Source organism: Dermacentor silvarum, chromosome 5 (assembly GCF_013339745.2).
Source record: "Dermacentor silvarum isolate Dsil-2018 chromosome 5, BIME_Dsil_1.4, whole genome shotgun sequence".
Taxonomy (NCBI): domain Eukaryota; kingdom Metazoa; phylum Arthropoda; class Arachnida; order Ixodida; family Ixodidae; genus Dermacentor; species Dermacentor silvarum.
Genome location: NC_051158.1, coordinates 30,506,697 through 30,522,870, shown reverse-complemented (window position 1 = coordinate 30,522,870; position 16,174 = coordinate 30,506,697). Strand labels below are relative to the sequence as shown.

The 16,174-nt window shown below is 47.7% G+C and overlaps 1 protein-coding gene and 1 non-coding gene across 2 annotated transcripts in view; one reads left to right on the top strand and one right to left on the bottom strand.

Annotated features, from left to right (window-relative positions):
* Positions 1-16,174, top strand: part of LOC119454039 (uncharacterized) — a 65,421-nt gene that overhangs the window by 35,511 nt on the left and 13,736 nt on the right. The window contains exons 14-15 of the mRNA XM_049667882.1: positions 13,830-13,914; positions 15,377-15,515. Coding sequence (XP_049523839.1) covers positions 13,830-13,914; positions 15,377-15,515 — 224 coding nt within the window. The remainder of the gene's footprint in view (positions 1-13,829; positions 13,915-15,376; positions 15,516-16,174) is intronic.
* Trnaw-cca (transfer RNA tryptophan (anticodon CCA)) lies at positions 3,775-3,846 on the bottom strand. Its single transcript has one exon. It is a non-coding gene; the product is annotated as a tRNA-Trp (tRNA).

Sequence of the window (16,174 nt, the reverse complement as noted above, 5' to 3'; positions counted from 1 at the left end):
TAAGCAAAGCTGTATAGGCTCACAAATGTCGGTGGTGTTGGTGGTGGTTGTGTCACGCTGAAAAGTGGGCCGATCTTGGTGATAGTGCAGAAAGGGTCCAAGCTCAATGGCACATACCAAGGACAAAAAAGAAAGAAAAAGAAAGAGCTTCACCTGTAACGGTGAAGGCTCCTCACCAAGTTAGTGTGCTGAGACGCTTTCAGCGCAACGCTAAACCGTAATACCGCTTTCAATGCTTCGTCTTCGGGCGAAACTGACAATGTTTCGTTTTTTTTTTTCGTCAGGCGGATTCATACAACGCGTGTAAAGTCTGCCTTTAACGCTATCGCATTAAACATCGTACAGTGTAAGGCTGCCACCCGACTGAATTCACCGCCCTGGAAGAAGCGGGCGTGGCCTTCACGATCTAGTCGCAAAATCGCAGCTGTGCGTGAGAATTAAAAAAAAAATGTGGTAAACTTCTTCGTTGTCACTGCTTCACTCGAAGAGCAAAGCAATGACAGCAACAGCAAGTACGCGAGTGGTTACTGCGCTGCGGAAACATCTCCCCGGAGGCTGCCAGGCGTCTTAGGCAGTCAAAGGTATATCCGACACCATGGTGAGTGCGTATGTGTCGAAACGGCGTAGTTGGTGCTATTATAAATATACGTTATCAATAGCACAATTTCTTTCATAAAGTAGATCTTTCTATCCTTAGGAAAAGTTTATTCCCACAAAAGATTATATGGCTATTTTTAACGCGATAGCGTTAGGGGCTTATTCCAACAAAAATTATGTGACTATTAAACAGCGAAGCTGTTTAAGCCAGCCGTAATTTGTGGTGCGTAGCAAGAAACTACCAAGAAATAAAAATAAAGTTATCGCCGAGGCGGGATTCGAACCCGCGTACCCCCGGTCCCAAAGTGAGCGCCGTAACAGCCACTTTTTTTTCTTTATTACATGGGAGCAGAATTTTCAGCAACTCAAGAAACAAGGCGCCACAGGTACATCTTCAAAAGTCAGGCAAGCATGTGCACGCGTCTAATAAAGGCATCCAGTCCGGCGCTGTTTCTTGAGCAGCGTACACACTACGAACGTAGGCAGCAGATTCCCGAAAAAAACGACTCCAAAGACTATGTAGACCAAGTACTATGAATATGTCATATGGTGGGTCACAAGGATCTTTAAAAGGTAAGAACCATGCCTGCAGAGCGTGCATTTATGCGAACCATATGATCGCGCTCGAGTGTCGTCGTCTTCGTCCACAGCTGGCGCATTCGTACGCTCGTGCTCTGCGAGGTGAAGCGGTTTTGCGCGCTATGAGAGCGAGAGAGAGACGGATTCACGGAGCGGGTCTCCTGGAACGCGGTGTCGGCATTGGAACGCGGTGTCGGTGTTGCAAGCTGCGCTGTGCAACGCGCAGTGACGGCCGTAAGGCCGAGACGCGCGAAAAGAAATTATCATCATCATGAGTAATAAGATGAAAAGTTAGCGCGTACTTCCGGAAAATGCTGGGCTACGATCGCCCAGCTTCGATGTTTCAAGCGTTGCGCGGCCGAGAGCAAGGTTAAGCATTTTTTCTTTTAACGCGACAGCGTTAAAGACCCCGTACCGCAGAAAATTTGGTGTCAGAGGTGTCCGTCAGACAAGAATTATATTGTGCGACTGTTTACTGCGTGTTTAACCTAGCTGCCGTATAAGAGAAGTTTATTTCGACAAAGGCATTCTTGAGAATACACGTGAACTTGGCTTCAAGTACACGAAAACATTAAAATGCTAACGACACCGGCCCATACAATCAAAAGGGCACATTATAATAAAAAGGAACACACTAAGGTTGCATACAAGTCTGGCAGGTGTTCTGACCTGCCAGAGGTTAATGTGGCAACAACTGGCAGCATGTAATATGCGTCCAATACGGAGCTTTATAAAACGTGTTGGCCATTTCCGCAGGAACTGGTCTTCATTCAAAATGATCCAGTCTACGCACGCTTGTTCGTACATGAGCTTTACGTAGACGGCTCAGCTGTTAACAGGTAACATTCCTCAATTTGGCTGCCCCTATAGTGCCGACGATCCCCGTTGGCGCCACAACACACCACAAGATAACAGTGTTCGTGTACTTTGACTGTATATTAACCTAGCTGCCGTCGCACGGAGGCGGCGCTATTGATGGAGCCGAATGTAACTAGCATCTCTTCACTTACGACACACTTACCGACCTTCGAAATTACACTGGCGATAGAGGCAGTTCTGTGCAAAATATCTTTAGAACGAAGGCAATGTTTCGGAACCAGTTTAAACAGCAATGAAAAACTTTCTACTCGACAACGTTCTTTTAATCTAATGTATTTTACAATAACGACAGAAAAAAAAAGGAAAGTGTCAACCAAGTGTCGACGCTAAGGAGGGCAAGGTCTACGTACGTGGTTGCTCAAATGATTCGACGAATAAATGCTAATTGTACATCCGCGATCGAATCCCGGCCACGGCGGCCGCATTTCGATGGGGGCGAAATGCGAAAACACCCGTGTAGTTAGATTTAGGTGCACGCGTTAAAGAACCCCAGGTGGTCCAAATTTCCGGAGTCCCCCACTACGGCGTGCCTCATAATCATATCGTGGTTTTGGCACGTAAAACCCATAATAAATTAATTAATTACATCTCCGTTTTGTCCCTTTGAGGTAGCTTTAGCTCCGGCCCAACTCCGATGCCGCCTACTCAAATACATGTAAAACGCGGGAACGCTTTTCCGAGATAACGCCTATACCTATTGTAATGAAATGTGTTGCACCTCAGACAGAAAGTTAAATTCTAGTTACTTTTGGAAGCAGAATTTCGGCTTATGGACTTTTAAGAAATTTTCAAAAATTCGTAAGTTAAAGAAAAATACAAGCACGAAGTTTGCAAATTTGTAGGTCTGCACCAATTGAGCGGATCTCGCATTTCCGTAAACTGCACCCGTTAGAGCATCCAAAGCGGACGAAATTTTATCCGTATTTATACCTTACGTGAGTTTTGTTACATTGTTTACAAAGGTTTACGCAAAAGCTCTACTATCATATTACTCTTTTTTGGGAGCCATCCCGCGGCCCCGCCACGTTTGATCACGTGGTGAAGCGTCCATTGCTTGCCTCCTCTGCCTCTGTTACCTCCGTGTTTACAATCTTGGTTTACAATGGATGTGCGTGAGGCCCCAGGGTGGCTCAGAAAACTTATTTTTCGGCGGATATCGCACAGACACTGACTGGGTGAACGACACGAAGCTTCGGCCACAGCTTCAGATGGACATGTCAGCGCCTTTCGGAGCTCATTACGCCTTGTCCAAACGATGCGAGCAGCGTATGCGGCGTTTGTACTACAAGCGGTGCTAGAAATGTATTCCAGGATGTCCAAACTTTGCGCTTCAGAAATAAACCAGGACCGGTGTCTTTTGATCTTCGTTCTTTATTTGCCAATTACTTTGAAGAAGCGGCTTGTCCAGTTTCTGACTCAGTAACGTCGCTCGGCGGGGTCACTCTCCGATTGTTAATTAAAAAAATTATGGGGTTTTACGTGCCAAAACCACGATCTGATTATGAGGCACGCCGTAGTGGGGGACACCGGAAATTTGGACCACCTGGGGGTTCTTTAACGTGCACCTAAATCTAAGTACACGGGTGTTTTCGCATTTCGCCCCCATCGAAACGCGGCCGCCGTGGCCGGGATTCGATCCCGCCACCTCGTGCTCTGCAGCCCAACACCACTGAGCACTGAGCAACCACGGCGGGTCAAAAAAAAAAAAAAAAAGGTTGTTGACCCGGACGTGATTCGAACACGCAACCTTCTGATCTGGAGTCAGACGCGCTACCGTTGCGCCACCGAGTCATTTTCTGCCTAATCGCTCGCAGGTGTCCTCGGTTGCGATACATATGTTCTTGCTGCTCACAAGGGGCTTGGGGCCAGTGTTGTACACGTTCCTCTAAAAGAGGAACGAAAGCTCGTTCCTCGTTCTTTCCCAATATTGAAACGAGTTACCGTTACAAGCTCCTTTAATGCGAAAGGAACGCGTTCCAGTTACACTTTCAGCATTGGAACGTGTCGTTACATTAACGTTACGTTCGATCGCTTTAATTAAAATGTAGTGTCGGATAATCCCGAGGCGAAATAAAGTGAGCAATTTGAAAACTCACATTGAACTACGTATATTATGCGAATTTGAACATCGTCAGCAGCATATTATCTGTAGATAAAAATGAGAAACGACCCTAATCCTTGACTTAGGTGATCTGCTAGTGACACTCGCACCTCGGCGTTGGCGTACCCTGGTGTTGCGCGGGAAACCGAACTCGTAGGAGCGAGCGAACGGAACTGGCCGGAAACTACCACGCACAGAGGAGCGGGCGAGGGAGCGAAGGAGGGCGAGGAGGGCGTGATGCGTAGCCCCCTAGCGGACGGCGCCCCTTACGCGCCCCTCCACCGCTGACATGAGTGCATGTAACGAGCGGCGGAGCAGATCAACACCCCCTAGACGAGCAGGTGCGCGTCGGGAGAGGAGAAGCGAGAGGAGGAGGGAGTGACGTCACCCGTCCGCTGTGTTAGGCAGGCGTTCACTCTGTGCCAGGTGGTGTGTAGCTCTAATTAACTTGATTTAATTAATCATGAGCGGGTACCCCTGGTTTAAGTGTGACGTCCTGATGACGTCACTTCTGGTCTTGGAGTTTCGCGTGAACCTGTACTGATGTGGTGGGTATCTAAAGTGTAGGATTGCGTGCTTTGGGGTACGGCAGTTAGAATTTCGTTAATTGTTTCTAATTATTACTGACACTTAATTAGCTCTTTACTGCACTAAACCTGTGTTCGGCTGTCATATCTATCATCAACCATAAGTAGAACAATCGATATCTACCTATTTTTATTTTTTAAAGATTTATTTTCAATTTCGTCCCACCTCTGTGACAAACCGGAAGTCGGTCCCTAACCGGAAGTTGCTGCGTAATAAACAAGAGTGTCACTCGGTGCTCTGTGCCACTAAAAGAATCCAAAGAAACGCTCCTAGACGAATTTTTTCAGGGAGCAGCGGACATACTTCAGACATGTATAAATGCAACTTTGGTGCTCGTCTGTTACAAGTGCAACACATATGGCACTCGGCGACAGGCCGGCATAGGAGGAAAGAAACTACAGGAGGGCGCGTCACGTGATAACCCTGAAGCCTAGTCATAAAAAATATATAACGGAGAACTCACGAATAAAATGCACGATAGTCACGTGACAGGCAAGCGGTATAGTTATTTGCGCCTCACGCGCTCGCCCATCCGGCCTGCATGATGTGCTGCGTACGTGCGTGCGTCTGTTCAATGCCGTGGAACGTTTACAGAAGGAACGCCGTTCCCTCTGCCGTTCCTTCGTAAACCTAACGAGTGACCGTTACAGTTACACCCATCTTTAACGGATCGGTGGTTGTTCTGTGCGCTTGTTCTGTGGACCGTCACGAAACGTTCAGATTCGAGCATCTGTGTGCTGTCGGTGCAGTCGCTGTCACCCATGACTCAGCGCATTGATTCGAGTGTGCGCCCATTGACTTATTCTTGATGCAGCGGCGATGGGGTGGGCTTAATTTTCAGTGTGAGATGGGGTGGATGTCTGTAGATAAAATTCGAGAAACTTACTATTCCAGGAAGTTGTGCTACTCCCTTTCTCACTGAAGACGAGAAGACAAGTCCACTTTTCGAAACGTTGTCTCCAGCTCTCACCTTGGTCTCGTGTTGCTCATCCCTTTGTAACTGTGTAATGAGCGGCTCTTGCCGCCGTTCTGGTGTTGGAAGCCTTTGTCTGGAGTTTAGCGATACAACGCTGGCTGATGAGTCAATCTTTTTAACCTCAAGGAAAACCGTTCATCTCGAAGGGCAGGCAACACTGGCGGTCCTTGTGTACCTGTGGTCCGTCAACTGGGCCACGCAGATTGCATTCCATTTCTTAATACGCCAGTCACTATTATTGCAGCCAACTATACTGCACTATTGTCTCTACCGTTTCACATTTTGCAGCATCAATGGAGCACAGAGCGTTAGCGATCACCCATTTGCATTGGCGACAGCTGATCGCGCAGTAGCAGCGTAGAAGCGGTAACGCTTTCAAGTTCGTGCGCGTTCTCTTGAGGCAACGTACGGCGCGACGCCGAAAGCACCATAATCGTTCCTGAACAAATCTATAACCAAGCTGCTGCAGCGACTTCGGACGCTCGAGCGGTGCGCAGACGGCCTGTCGACCGCACGACAAATGTGATTCACTATGTACGGTATGCTACGAAAACTATTTTATTCGTAGGTGGAAACCGCGTCCGACAAACGAGGTAGTCGCGCAATGTAACTAGAGATAACAACGTGAACGCTTGGCAAAGTAAACAGCCTCATTTATTCCGTAGCAGAATGGTACCCGCACTTACGATCGCTGCTTATGTTCTTTTTACTCATTTTTTTGTGAAAGGATAGCTTAAAGCTATACGAATAATGCGGCAATAAGGACACAGTTGTTAAACGAATTTTTAGAAATACGCAACTGATTTCCGAGGCTTCACCTGTAGGCTCAAACACGCACGCCCGGGTGCTCCGTCCGCCTCAACTCGAGCAGGAACTCCAGCCATGCCTAAATCACTTCAGTACATCTAAAAAAAAAAAAAAAAAGAAAAACCGTCTCCAACGGTACCGCGTCATACTAAGTAGACCGCGCTAGCTCGAAAACGACCACGCAAACTACCGCCGAGCGTATGCCTGGCATTAAACACGCGGAGAGTTATGTGGCCTAAGTGATCACTCCGGCAGCGCCCCACCGGAGCTGATCGCGGAGGCCGTGACAGTTCTCCCAGGCCAGCAGCTCGCCCAAGCCAGATGGCGCCACTGCCTACGCAATGTAGGGGAACCCTTGTGCTAAACCGCATATTGCTGCCGGGAAATTTCAGGGGTAGTCAGAACCCCTTAACCATCCTCATAGTTACGGCCCTGACTGGGGAGGTTGGTTTCTCGTTCTATACTTAATTAACAGACTGATTTAGAGCGCGCTTTCATTATGCTTCGCGAGAGAAGAGGTACTTGGCAATGTCCTGAGTGACCGGCGTGATGAAAGAAACTGTTTAGTTATTTGCGCCAGTTTTAGGGCCGGTATAGAAGATACAGAAGCATTGTTCATGATACTCCGTCCTAGAGTAAATATGCTACCCCGTATGTAATACTCCTAACAGCAATCACGGTTTCTCTCTCTGCAGCTGAGAGCATTATCTGGTTATTAAGGCGAAAGCCTTAAATGCCTCATCAGACGGTGGCTTTGAAGACGCGGCATGCAGTAGAGGAAGTCATGTGATCTCGCCTCTCACGCTCGTGACGCTGGCTCGCGCTTGCTTGCTCGGGCCTCGACAGAGCAGAGCTGGCCAAAGGGGACGCCGCATCTGCCGACGCGGCGGCGGCATATGTTCGCTTGCGTTCGTTCCGACACGTACGACGCTCAACCAGGGCCTAGCGGAGTCGGCGGCAGGTCTCTGAGGAAGGTTGCTTGTGCATCCATGAAGGAATGACAGAAGAAAGGAAGGAACGATTCTCTCTGCAAGTGCGTGACTCAAAGAGTTGGATATGATACGTAGATAAATAAAGAAAGAAATGAGAAATGAACAAAACAGTTTCTGTGTGTGCGTCTCTCGGGTCTATGAAACGAATATAAGGGGAAAAAATATGCACGGAAGGGTTCAATGAAGGGCAAGGAAATATTCAAGGAAGGTTTTAAGGAAGGTGCAAGAAAACATTCAAAGAAGGATAAGAGTAAGGGTTCAGTTAAGGGGCAAGGAAAGATTGAAGGATGGATTTAATGAAGGCGTAAGGAAACATTTAAGGAAGGATACGAGTAAGGATCAAATGAAGGGGCAAGGAAGGATTTACTATGAAGGCGTAAGGAAACATTCAAGGAAGGGTACTATGAAGGACAAGGAAGCATTGAATGAAGGGTTCAATGAAGCGGCAAGGAAGGTGGAGAGGCTTTCACCTTCATGTCTCTTAGGAGGGACCTAAGAACCTCAGCAATTTTTTGAAATAGTGTCTTAACAGCCTATAAGTTGGTATTTTTGTGCTGTCACAACTATTGCGCATGTTCGTATAATATTTCGCTGGAATAAACAATTTCTGAGCACTAAGAATAAAACGTTATGTGAATGCTTTCCAACCCAAACATCAATTGCTACGATGCGCCGACCACTTAGTTTCTCTTATTTCGGTGACGTCAAGCGGTTTTGCGTGCTTGAAACGGCTGTTTTCCCCTCGTACAGATCTGTCCTCGTGTCACTCATTTTAGGCTGAAACCTGAACGTTTCGTGTAAAGGTTCAAGTCTATAGTTTCGCTTTACCACACCGGTACAAGCAAAGATTCGGCCTGTCAAATTTTGGGGGTCATACCCATATAAGTGTTCAGCCAAATGTAACATTTTATTGGGAAACAAACGAGCTTTCATCTTCAAATTAGCCTATAGCATCTACATCAGCAGAGCAAGGTCATTAATCTGTGCGCGGACTCCAATTTGCTCGCTTCCCTTTCAGAGGTGAAGAGGCAGTGCTCGACGTTTCTGCGGTCGGAGCTTATACTGAATTCTTAGATTTGCCACCGACCATAGTATATTGGCTACTCCGACTTTGGTCTGTCTAGGTGATCTCGGTAGAATGACCGCGTAAAAAAAAAATTAAGAAAGACCTAGCCCATACACGGAATCGAACACCGGCCTGCAGCATATGGTAAGCGAGTAGTTATCCTCTCCACCACTGACTGAAGAGGGGGCGGGGAATCCGCATGACAGCAGAGCGGAAGCGCGCCGTTGCCGCCGTGCTGTCGCGACATCGATGCGCATGCGCATACAGGGATAGAAGGTCTCCGGAGACACGCGTTGCGTTTGGCTGCAAAAGCGACGAAGCCAAAACGTATGCGCCGTCACGCTGCTCCGCTCAATCGGTTGCAATGGAAGTTGAAAAGTTCGGCAGGTGTTACACTCTTGTATAACGCAAGAAGGCGAAACCCTCCTGCACATTTGGTAATACGTGACGTTACACAATCGGGGTTAAAACTTATTTGCAAGACATGTTGGTAACGCATTAAGTTATACAATCGGAGCTAGTCTTCTTGCGAGACTTAACGAGCCGCAATGTTAAGTGCACGTGTGGCACCAAGGCGATCTCCTGAACGCCACATATGAACGCTTAACGCAGTACCTAAAGAGCAGCATGTTAACGCACGCACTAGGCCACACCTTCAGTCAGCGAAATAGCTGCGACGTGACATGTGCAATTATGCACGCACTGGGCACACTTTTAGTAAGCCAAAACCGTGGAGCAGCCGTGGCTTCGGCGAAGCGTGCTCGTCTCCACCTCCTCTCCACCCCCCCCCCCCCCCCCCCTGGAGGACCGGGTTCGATTACCAGCCAGACCGAACTTTACCAAAATTTCATTTTTTAGCCACTAATTTACTTTGTATGCAGAAGCCTCCCATAGAAATGTGGCGTCAGTCGGAGCATTCTTTGCAGCGTTGGCCGTTTTTCGTCGCGGTGCAGTTTCCCCAAGATCACTGCCAAGGGCACCGCCCACATAGACACCTAAGGCTTTTCGCCTTAATGAATTGTGGCGTGGGAACGGCTCTCGCATAACTTAAGACAACAAACGTAGTTTGGTTCTGCCAGAACCTCGAAGAGAAGGAGGTTTTCCTTGCTGATTTCATGCGGGTTATAGGCGTATCTGGGTATCTGGCTATCTATGCATGTAACCTCTTAACGAAAAGGGGGGCAATTTCGCCATTTTCGGAATGTCGTAGCGAGTCGCCTTAGGTATAAAAAATGTAGGTCTCAGCGAGTCGAGAAGCGATAATTAGTTGTAGAACAGGTAAACGTTAACGATACGGGCGTAATTAGCGCCGGTGTATAGTCGAAAGTTAACCACATTGCACCATCTTAGTAAAAAAAAAAAAAAAAAAAAAGGAGAAAGGCTTGTCAACCAAAGTAGACGCCAAAGAAGACAACTTCGACGTGCCTGCGCGTGGAAAAAAAAAAAAGGGGGGGGGGGTTGAATGAAAAAACTGGACACGAATAAAACAAATAGAGGGTATGGGATAAATTGTAACGCCTGACAATGGAACGAGGAAAATAATGCAAAAATATCATGCAATTGCGCAACATTGCATCATGTTTTGTGCCGTATTTCAGTGCACACAAATACGCATACCATGTACATACGTCCACCTTTTTTCTTTTCGCGTCGGTTTTGGTGAATCGGGTTTTTTTTAAATTGTCGTTTAAACTCCGTTTCATACACAGCAGGCGACGCTATACGAAACCTAGAGAAGACTGCTCTTGCAGCTCGAACGCTCGAGCAAATCAATCAATCAATCAATCAATCAATCAATCAATCAATCAATCAATCAATCAATCATTTATTATAGTGCCCAGGAACAGCTACAGAGCCTTCGTACTGGTGCCCTTAAAGGGTAATACGCAACACAAAATTTACAAAGAAGATATATGCGGTAGACAAAAGGCGAGTTGGAGAAACAAATAGAGAAATCGAAAACGATGAGGCAGGCGTAGAAGGGAGCTAATCATACAACACGATTATGTACACTTATACAAACCACAGGAAATTAACTCCGAAATACATCAATATAGGCAGAATACTCATGCCATAGGACAGTCTTTAATGCAACAAGGCCAGGCAGAGAATGCGGAATGTTGCCGGGTATACATTTGCTGCACGGACAATTGCACATGACCAAGAAGCTTTGGGCAATGTGTAATGCCATGGCCCACCTTACAGAGGAACAAACTGTCTGAGTTAATACGTCTTGAGTCTAGAGGTGCGAGTTGAGGCATATTTGAGAGGGCTGGAATATGGTCGCCAGAACGGCAAACGCGGTACTTTGAAAATAGATATCAGTTTACTTTGGACGCGTTCAATGAGGTTAGAATTGGGTTAGCGCGTGCCGCCCAAACTACAGAGGCATAGTCTAGTAGTGGAACGCACACAATTACAGAAAGGCAACAGGCGAGTGCAAGTCACGCAATATACGACAAACAGTACCAAGAACGCGAAGGGCACGTTGTTTCGCTTATTTAGCGTGTAAAAAGAAGCTTGCCATTATGTCGAAATACACACCAAGATCTTTCATTTCATCGACCCTGGGCAGTGGAGCATCTCGAAGGGTGTATGGAAATTCCACATGGTGTGTTTTGCACCTATAAATTAATACTATAGTTTTTGAAGCATTGAAGAGTAGCTTATATTGTTTCTTCACCAGTTATACAGTGAAAAAAAAATGTCTTTTTGGAGGTCAACGCAGTCCTGAATCCTGTTGATTCCTTCCTTCCTTCCTTCCTTCCTTCCTTCCTTCCTTCCTTCCTTCCTTCCTTCCTTCCTTCCTTCCTTCCTTATAGAAGGAAGGAAGGGTGTCGAATTGCTGTCGAAATCTCATTTATGACCTGTAGGAAGAGAAGAGGGCCAAGAACAGACCCTTGAGGAACTCCGCTAGTGACCTCATATCTAATCGAACTCTGCCTATTAATGCCAACGAAGCTTGATCTATTGCTTAAGCAATTTGATACCAGGGCAGTGACGGAAGAAGGTACGTCCACGTGCGAGATCATTGTAATAAGGAGCTCATGACAAACTACATCAAATGCTTTGCTTAGGTCAAAGTAGAGAGCGTCCAATTGGCCCCTATTATGTATCGCACTGGAAGCGTGGGCCATAAATGTGACCAAGTTCGTTGTTGTGGAGCGCGTAGCTACATATCCATGCTGTTCATTAATTAAAATGTTCTTAGCACTAAGAGAAAGCAGGAATTTCAATGCAGATTCAAACACTTATGGCGCAGCGCAGATGATATATGTAGGCCGGTAGTTAGTAATGGCACTTCTAGCGCCAGATCTGAGAAGGAAGTGTTACTTGAGATAGAGGCATCTTTTACACCAAATACAGAACCGAAATGTCCTGCAAGGCCATCAGCAGTGTTCGGGACATCACCATTTTCGTCAACAATTGACATACATCTTCGGCGCTCTCTTTAAGAATTAGAGCGCACGTAGCTCCAGGATGATTTTGAAGCTTCAACACGTTCGATTTGGTTGTAGTGATTATTAATAAAATTTGCAAAGACAACGACAGCGCCTAAATTCAATTTCCCACTCATCTAGGCCTGTTTGACCCATTTTTCTGTGTGCACGGGTCTTCTAGTTTTATTGTCGCGTTTAGTTCTTTAGAAAACCAATGATAGAACTTTGACTTTTTAAACTGTTTTGTAGGTACAAATATGCCCATGCTATCTTCAATGACTTTCGTAAACAAATGAACCTGTTCATCGACATCAGCTGTCTCATCTACGATTGACCAGTCAGCGTTTTCGAGATAATGGTACAGGAAAGGAATATCTCCAAGGTTAAAGTTGAAGCTGCGCGTGGTATTCTTATCGGAACGGATGCTGCGTTGCTGTTCTACCAGAGTTAAAAGAACAAGAGAGGGTGGAACTTATCTGGCGCAACCAGATGAACGTTGCTACGCAAGACGAAAACAGTTGCAGGCGCCTTAACTAGATAGCGCCATCATACTGGTGGAGGCTCGAATCGTCTGCGCTTGCTTGAACGGGCATTTTTCCGGCGCCCGATAGCAATAGCTTGCGTGGCTCAGTGGTAGAGTATCTGGCTCCCACGCAGCGGGCGCGCGCTCGATCCCGGCGGGAACCGGCTACAACCGGGAACCGGCCGGACGCCGGCGGCGGAGGCGGCGGACACCATCGCGAACCGAAACGGTTATTGGAACGAGCCCATAACAGCCTACGCTGTGAAACGCTGGCGTGAGCAAACGCGCCAGCAGCAGCGAACGAGGATTCGTGTTGTCTATCGCTTCAACGGAAACTGAACGGGGAAAGCACATCGCATACAAAGGTAGGACGTGTAGCAGATCGCTTTCAAGATACGGCGCACGTGACCGCCCGTTGCCGTGCAAAGTACAAGTACGCAGTTGCTCGCAGAGCAGAAGCCGCACCTTCTTCCGCCCACGCTGCCTTACCGCTTTCCTCCTTTCGCCTGCGAGATTCCAGTTCCCCTTGCGCCGGGTCGCAAGATACGCATTTGGTACCGCAGCACAACATCCCTCACCCCCCCTCCTTCGTTCCCTGCCAGCCCCCCACGGCCTTTTACGCAACGGAAGCCGTCGCGGTTGCTCTCCGCCGTGGGTTCGCTCCGCGTGAAAACTCACGTGCTTTCACGCGCACATACAGCGCGCAGTGACGATCTTATCGCCGTTGGACTTTAAACGAAACCTCACGGAGACGCCGACGGCAGAAATCAGCTTGGAATGTCCATATAATTGCTATCGCAATAAAAGCTTGGAGGACGCTTTCGCTTCTCCTTTAAGAGTGGAACGCGACAGCGTTCAAAGATTCCCGACTGCTTCTCACCCTTCCCGGCAACTGCAGCTTATGCAACCGTAATGTTTACCGGGAAATGCTGGCGGCGAACGCTATGCACGAAGGCGATCGAGCTTTCTGGTACAAACGCGTCCTGTTGCGTCGGCACTGGGTTCACGTTAAAGAGCCCCAGGTTGTCAAAGTTAATCCCGAGCCTCGCCTCCCCCCCCCCCCCCCCCACTCCACTACGGCGTGCCCCTCCCCCCTCCCCCCCCCCCCAAAAAAAAAGCATTATTACGGAGCACCCCCATTGGGCTGCGTGCTTGATAATGAGATCGTAGTATTAGCGGGTGAAATTGCTGATTTTAATTGATCAAATTCACTTTTATAGGGAAACACTTTTGATGAACCGCATCGCATCTATGTTTTCTTTTCTGCCCCTCACGTCGCAGTGTCCTCTTCCCGGGTGGTGAGGCTGACCTGGAGAGCTCTGGCTACTTGGACGCCGCCAAGATAATCTTCAATCTCGCCGTTGAGGTATTCAGTAGCTCGTCGTCGGGAAGCGAAACAAGTTCGGGAGTAGGCCGGGCATTTCGCATGTGACGGAAAACTAAATTTAACAATGCTCAACAGTCAAATAGCAACTTATATACAGGGTCTCCCAAATATCATGCACCAAGATTTAAAAATATGCAGATGCCACGTAGCTGGACAGAACCAAGGTAATGTTGTTTACCGTCGCTTGGAGATACTCGTGTTGTTATTAGCATTCCTACTAATTACATAATTAGTCCTAATTAATGATTAAACTTCTAAAATATCATAAGTAGATGCAAAGTGGCCATGAAGAAATTGTAGATCAACATGAAAAACTCCCGCGACAGCTTTCTGTTGCTTAATACGTGCTACGTAAAAGTGTTTTTCCGAGCGTGAAAGTATAGCCCCCGAATACGCGCGAAATTGCTTCGTGAGGCCAGTCGCGCGGCAATTTTGCGTGTATTCGCGGACTTCTTCGAAAAGGCTGGACTTTGCCACCCTTTTCTTGTACAGAATACATACGCCGATTTTTTTTTCTTTCTAGAGGCAAAGAAGTTGATCATAACGTAGAAGAGGAACATTGAGCAAGAAATATCAGGCAATTGAATCACATTTTTGTTACTGTGCAGCGGGTTTGTTAAAAAATTTGGAAAATGCACTGTAAGTTCTTTTCTCGTTAGGGAGTCCGGCTTGTTATAAACAATGCTCTTTTATTGAAGACGAAAAGTCAGTGCACTAGTTGCATTTCTTGGTCAGTACTTGTCTTCGCGTTAAAATTTTTTAATTACTGATTATTATTATTGTCTTTTTTCTTGCGCAGTCATGTATTTTCTAGACTTAGATGCGTTTCCATCACACTTGGGATCTCTGGCCGATGGAAACACTGGGGAAAACGAAAGAATCGATTTGCTTTGAGCGAGTGAACACGTCGCAAAAATGTTACCGCGCATGCGCATAGCACGTATATGTTCCAACCTAATAACCTCGACCACGGCTAGCAGAACGAACTATGCTTTCCAATGAGCACTCGTCCGTGCCTTTCCTTTATTCCGTTTCTCCCTTTATCTCTGTACACCGCGGAGCTTACAATGAGGAGGGACATTCCCGCAGAAATTTTTTGAAAAGCCTTTTTGGTGCTCGTGCACCTTCCCCGGCATTTGCAGGGGTTAAAGCATTTAGAGCGAGAAAAGCAGCCTGTGAACGAGTTTTAAGTTGGAAAATTTCCTTGCAGGAAAGCCAACTTACAGATTTTTGCGAACTGTCCATTAGCGTTATATTTTCATCACAACACGAAAAAATTGTTCCCACGGCATTTCTCTCTATTATTATTGGGTTCGTCGACACTTGCTGTTTCGCTTCAAGTTTTCTTTTTCGTGATCGGATGCGTTAATATTGTCGTGTCTCTGATTCTCGGCGGTGCGGACCATGGTTTGTCGCCTTCGCCGCTCTCTTCTTCATGCAGGCGAACAAGAACGGCACGCACTTCCCTCTGTGGGGTACCTGTCTGGGCTTCGAGGCACTCTCCCGACTGGCCATCGACAAGCTCGTCCTGCGAGTGTGCCAGGGCCACGACCTGGCACTGCCGCTCAACTTCACCAGCGGTAAACGGAGCCAAGAAAAATTGTTTTACAGGGAAACTGTTGAGGGCTAGTTCTCCCAGGTTCGTGTCCGCGTGTAGAAAAAAACTATCATCATCAGCATTGGCTGGAGCGGCGTCGTCTTCTTCCGCAGCTGGCTCGTTGGTGGCCCTCGGTTTGCGCTTGTGCCACTGCTCCCGCGTTCGTCGTCGTCGTCTGCTTCCACAGCTGGCTGCGCTGCCGCGAATCATTCCAGCGTAGAATTTCACTATTCTTCTGTCGTCGTAATGGGGAGGCCGTGTTTACGGGGTTATGAGCCATTCATGAGCAGCTGACGACGTGTCCTAACGCGTTTGAGCAACGCCGCCGCAAACGCGCTCGGGAAAGGGCTCGTCGTCGACGGGCCGATTCTAGCGTGAGGGCTTCCGAAGCCCGGGCGAAACGTCAGCGAAGAGCCGCCGACCCCGAGTTGCGGGAGCGCGATGTTGGGGCCAAACGTTAGCGTTCTCTTGCCCTCCAGGAACCCGACAACGGTGGTGTACGCCTCGGCAACGCTAGCGCCAACTTCCCCGGTGCGACCGCCAGGGGTTCAACGCGAGTTTCTCAACCGGAACGTTAATGACAGACATGTTCGGTTGGGTGATGCCCAACGACGAAACGCCCATTCTCATCGTGGGGGCAAT